Source organism: Carassius carassius, chromosome 36 (genome assembly GCF_963082965.1).
Source record: "Carassius carassius chromosome 36, fCarCar2.1, whole genome shotgun sequence".
NCBI lineage: Eukaryota > Metazoa > Chordata > Actinopteri > Cypriniformes > Cyprinidae > Carassius > Carassius carassius.
Window position 1 is genome coordinate 13,124,492 of NC_081790.1, and position 5,356 is coordinate 13,129,847.

General features: G+C 37.3%; 1 protein-coding gene across 3 annotated transcripts; it reads right to left on the reverse strand.

The window, feature by feature from the left end:
* Positions 1 to 46: 46 nt before the first annotated feature.
* Positions 47 to 4,179, reverse strand: fbxo40.2 (F-box protein 40, tandem duplicate 2). Of its 3 annotated transcripts, none has more exons than XM_059526334.1 (4): positions 4,067 to 4,179; positions 3,915 to 3,954; positions 872 to 2,758; positions 47 to 689 (listed from the first exon to the last, which is right to left on the reverse strand). In XM_059526334.1, exons 2-4 carry the CDS (start codon positions 3,915 to 3,917, stop codon positions 492 to 494), a joined length of 2,088 nt encoding a protein of 695 aa, XP_059382317.1. In that variant the 5' UTR covers positions 3,918 to 3,954; positions 4,067 to 4,179; the 3' UTR covers positions 47 to 491. The 3 variants fall into 3 exon arrangements, with proteins under 3 accessions (XP_059382317.1, XP_059382318.1, XP_059382316.1); XM_059526335.1 differs by having other exon boundaries at positions 4,151 to 4,173; XM_059526333.1 differs by lacking the exons at positions 3,915 to 3,954; positions 4,067 to 4,179 and having other exon boundaries at positions 872 to 3,145.
* Positions 4,180 to 5,356: the final 1,177 nt, after the last annotated feature.

A 5,356-nucleotide genomic window follows, 5' to 3' on the forward strand; every position in this document is an offset into this window, starting at 1 on the left:
GGAAATCTAAAGTGAAGTGAAAAAAAACGTTTGGCTTTACTGTAAGTTAAATTTTACGTTTTATTGTTTTAGTTTCACAGAGAGAGAATAAAAGGCAAAATTAAGTTAGAAATCAAACACACAAGAAGTAGGCTACCTTTAATATCTGAACATCTGGGAGTCAGAATTAATATAAACCTAGAAATAAAATTATTAATAAATAACCATAAATAATAAGAACTTGCATTCTAGTCAAATGAGCAATTTTGTGATAGGGATAAAGTGGAAATGACTACTGTCAATAAAGCAAAAATGTAACAAACACTCAACTGATCATTTTTTAATAAATGTTTTAACTCCAGTTGTTATCATTTGTAAAGAAACATATATTAGTAGAATATTAGTTTAACAGTAGTAAATATTAGGATAATATAAATAGAATCATTTTCACTAGTGGATATTTGACTCGCTGTAAATACCAAAAATTCTAAATAAAAGTACCAGTTACAGTATCATTTGCATCTCATCAACAAAGAAACCAAACTGTGTCTCTGCTTTCCTTTGTTGTCAAACATACTGGCCAGGGCAAAAGGCTCAGTTTTCAGTTCAGTTTGGTAGAATGGACAGTGTTTCAGGTGTTCAGCCATTGATGGTGTGTCACCGATGCACCAGTTACCAACTTTACTAAAAAGAGTACTAAACTCCCAGACCTGAGAAAGAGCGATAGAGAAATATAATTCAAATCAATAAATCAATGCAGATTTTGAATTGTTAGAATCTTTTCAGACATACAATAGCAATAAATAAACAAATGGTTGCTTGGTTTAACTAATTGTGTAAAAAAAAAAAAACATAAAAAATATATTTGCTGAAAATTGCTGAAATGTCTCACTTTGGTAGGTTTCCAGCAGGTACCTCCATGAGAGTATGACTTTTTGTGCCACTTAAAGCCCACCATGCCTCTTTCCTGCAGAAGTGTGGCACATATGTCCCTGAACAATCGGGAGACCAAGGCTAGCTGGGACAGGGTGAAACTATCCAGGTAACCAGCTATGTGGCAAAGCACCTCGAAGGGAAGGTTACTGAGAGAATCTTTATATTTGATATGTGCCTTTAGTGGAACGGTCTGTGAATCGCTCATAAGAGAGGCAGGAACCTCAGGTGTGAGGGTGAAAATACTGAGGTCTTGGTTATAGGAGACTTTGGCCCTGTGTGTGGAGGGCTGTAATCTTCTCTGACTGAAGGTGCAACCAAGGTAGGCCAGAGGACATCTCTGCTCAAACCAGCCACTCAGAGAGGACTGGATATCCAAGTGCACATTCTTAAAGTGTGAGGCAAATTCATCACGCCGGAAGACATGGCCACACATGAACGTGAAAGCTGAGGTTGATTTGTTGTGTCTGAGGGTAACTGCTTCTGTATCGAGGTCAACGTGAAGTTTCAGATCCCTGCCTGCTGTGATTTCAGTCAGAGTTGTGTTGGATTTGAAGGGAGCTGTGGCAAAATTATACGTCTGTGTTGCGATATCGACATAAAGTCCATCTGTTGCCACTGTTTCACTTATTTTGTGGCCCCTTATCTCAACCTCTGCATAACAAAGTAGGGTTGAAAACATCTCATCCATCTCCTCGCCATCTTTCTCAGGCATATCCAGGTCAGATGTGCCAACACCCTTGTGCTCGGTCATTACTCTTGTATTGAATTCTCTAAGTTGAATGCGTTTTTGTTTGTAACTACTGGGAACCTTGAAGGTCCGTAGAGTCTGGACTGGTATTGGTTCCAAGTTCCCATAAACAAAGTCTCTCTCTCGGGGCGTGCAAGCATCCATCTGACCAAATGAGATCAACATGCGCCCATGATGCACTATGTACATGTTGAATTCTCTGGGTTTCATTTCCTGTCCGAGTCGCTCCAGGACACCATCTTGCCAAGGTGCCAGTCCAGTTTTGGTGATATCCACATGGGATCCGTTTGCTTCCTTTTTCTCGGGCTCTACAGGAGCTCCTTGTGGCTTTGAAGAACCTTTAGATGTCTTTTTTCCATTCTGTTCTTCTTTTTTCAATGCCTCTGCCTCTGCTTGCTTGCAACCACCCATTTCCATGCTAAACATCTTTTCGAAAAGATTGTACTTGTCTTTATCAACAGGGCCGTTGAGGACCACATCTTCTTTCAGAGCTTTCTCACAAGCTTTAGAGGGTCCATTCACCAAGCCTCCTCCTGGACCTTCATGTCCATTGATGTGCATCCCATTACACATAGTCTCTTTTCCTACGGCTTCGTCCTCATCGTCGTACTCCTCCACTGCAGCAGGCTCCTCTTCTAGTTCCTCCATTAACTCAGGAAAGCATTTTCTCATTTTCAACCGGGCACAGAGATGTTTCTGGTCTTGTAGTGCCATGGAAAGGTCCAGTGATTCTTGCTCATGGAGCTCTTTCAGTAGGTTCGTATACAAGGGGGCATCTGGGTTCTCAAGAGGCCAACGATTCCACTCCATCGAGCAGCAGACGACGCTCGCGGGACACACCTCAAGATGTTTGGCCAACCGAGAGCGACACAAGGTGAAAGGGCAGCCATAGTGAGCATTGAGACAAGGCACCTTCTCATTAGGACACAGCAGAGAGTGTTCATCCTCTTTACACATGTGGAAGGAGGCCCCACAAAGCAAGCGGCAGTTGATGACCATGCATGACACGGACACTTCTATGGAGGCTTTGCAGCGGCGACTGAAACAGGTCTCACAATGTCTGTGCAGCCTCGGACCGGATCTCCTATAGCGGCTCTGTGGAAAAACACAATAGACAAGCACAACAAAGCAACTTGCACTGGTTCCAAATTGGAATTTCAAAAAGAGTAGCGCAAAATTCATTCTATATTGTTGTATCTCCTATAGCAGGGGACACCAAACTTGGTCCTGGAGGGACGGTGTCCTGCAGAGTTAAGCTCCAACCCTAATCAAACACATAGAACTAGCTAATCAAGGTCTTACTAGGAATACTAGAAACTTCAAGGCAGGTGTGTTGTTGAGGCAAGTTAGAGGTAGACTCTGCAGGACACTGACCCTCCAGGACAGAGTCTAGTGAACCCTGTCATGTAAAAACAGGAAGGACTTTCTCATTGGAAAGCACATTTTGATTGAACAAAATTTTTTTATTTAGATTTTGAGTCAACTTTTATGAATACAAAAGCAGGTGAATGGCTTCTGTAATGCTGAATTTATTTCAAAATAAGATTACAAAACAGAAGTTAGGAACACAGGCTGGGATCATGACACCCTCAAATCTAAAATACAGACAGTATGTGGACTAAAAAAAACAAAAAACAATCTTGAGCAATTATAAACAATTATTAAGTTATACCATCTTTGCTCAATTAATTAGAAAAATAATGGCATGGAGCAGATTCATTACACTTTTCATTAGTGCTTTCAAATGATTAATCATGATTTAATTAATGGCATCCAAAATAAAAGTTTTCGTTTACATAATATGTGTGTACTGTGTATATTTATTATGTATATATAAAGCTATACAAATACAGTACATATTTTGAAAAGATTTAAATATATATGCATTTATATATTTAAATTCATATAATTTATAGTATATATAAATATATTTAATATATAAACATGGCATATTTTATGAAATATATACATGCATGTAATATACAAAATAATGCAAAATATACATTTATATATACGTAATAAATATCCACCTTACACACACATATATTATGTAAATGAAAACTTTTATTTTGGATGCCATTATTCGTTTGACAGCACTACTTTTCATTACACTATAATGCGCTATAATATAATTCTACAAAATCCTGTAATTCAAATCTGTATTATGACATATATTTTTACATACAAAATATCACAATATCACATTTACAGTAACCAATATTTTAAGAATCAGAAAATGATATGTACATACCATTATTTTCTGAAGCAATGTCAACGTGCAACAGCAGCTTCTGGAAAAAAAAGGTTGTATCTTATTCATTAAAATATTGATCAATTGTAACAATTATCTTAATGCATTTATATATTACATTGTGCTAAAACATATATTTTCCTTAAAAGTACCTGGTTTTGTAAGACCTTGCTGTAAGGGCAAACGGCAGTAGACAGCACTGACAGCAGAACCTAAACAGTTACCAAACAGCTTACCTAAAGGGTGAACCATGTCTCAAGAAGCTAAAGAAGGAACAGGATTGTGGGTCATGTTAAAAATAGTTGCCTCAGCTGTCAGTAGCAAGTTACATGACTTGAAGGTACTGAGGAAACTTTGACAAACGCATGACAAACATTATCAAATAAACATCGATTTTTGTCTCTCTTGCTATAATTTAAGCTCTTTACTACCAACAGAAGACAGGACAGATCAGCAGAAAGAGTTTAACCAGTTAGTTTTTTTTATTGCTTCATCAGTGGGTCACCAGATGGCAGTGTTTCCTTTTGGTTTAAGGAACAGGGATCCACAAGCAATACAACATGTAATTCAAGAAGAAACCCTTTTGGTATCTAAACACAAACACATTTAGTGTTGTTCTCCTTCCTTACCTTATCCATATTTTTATAAATAAGTTTTGGTCATGTGATGTTCCTAATATAGTCACCTTTTTGTCAGAAGGCTCAGGAACATCCATCCTTTTTCCAAACTGCTTGTCCAAAGTAGAGTTGCAGGGATGCTAGAGCCTATCTTGGCATATCTGGAAATAGCATGGCTCAGAAACAAGTAAAATTAAAAAACATAATTGATGCCATTAACTAATAGGCTATACATTTTTACCATCATGAAATTCTATAGAAAAAAAATGCATGAGTAGTTTAGTGTGCAATGCAATTGAATGCTATAGTATAGCATATTATACCACAGTATAAAATGCACTACAGTAACCACATTTTCTGGAAAATTATCATGACATGGTAAAAAATTTTTTTTAGAAATGAATATAATATATTCAACTTTTAAAATAGTTGTATTTTTGTTTATTTCACTGGTGGAAACCCACAAATGCCAGTACCCATTTAACTGTAGTATTTAGGACTAAATGTATTAATATTTTGGATTAGGAAGCCTATATAGTGTAATTAGTACATAGTAAAGTGTAGTAGCTATGGTAAACACTAAAGTTCCACTGTAAACATAAAAAGCTTAAAAGCTGTGTATTTTATTTTTGGTAATCAAATGTATTAGCAGTTCTGTCAAATGTAGCTTGTATTTTTGTTATTTCTTTACGAGCCCTTTCTGGTCATGAAGTTTCTAGTTTTGTAGATCAGCATGTTACATTTTTGTCCTGAAAATCCTTCCTTGTACACAGAGACGACTTCTCGAGTCCTCTCAGGAGGGTGTAGCCCAGCCCAGCAGTTTGC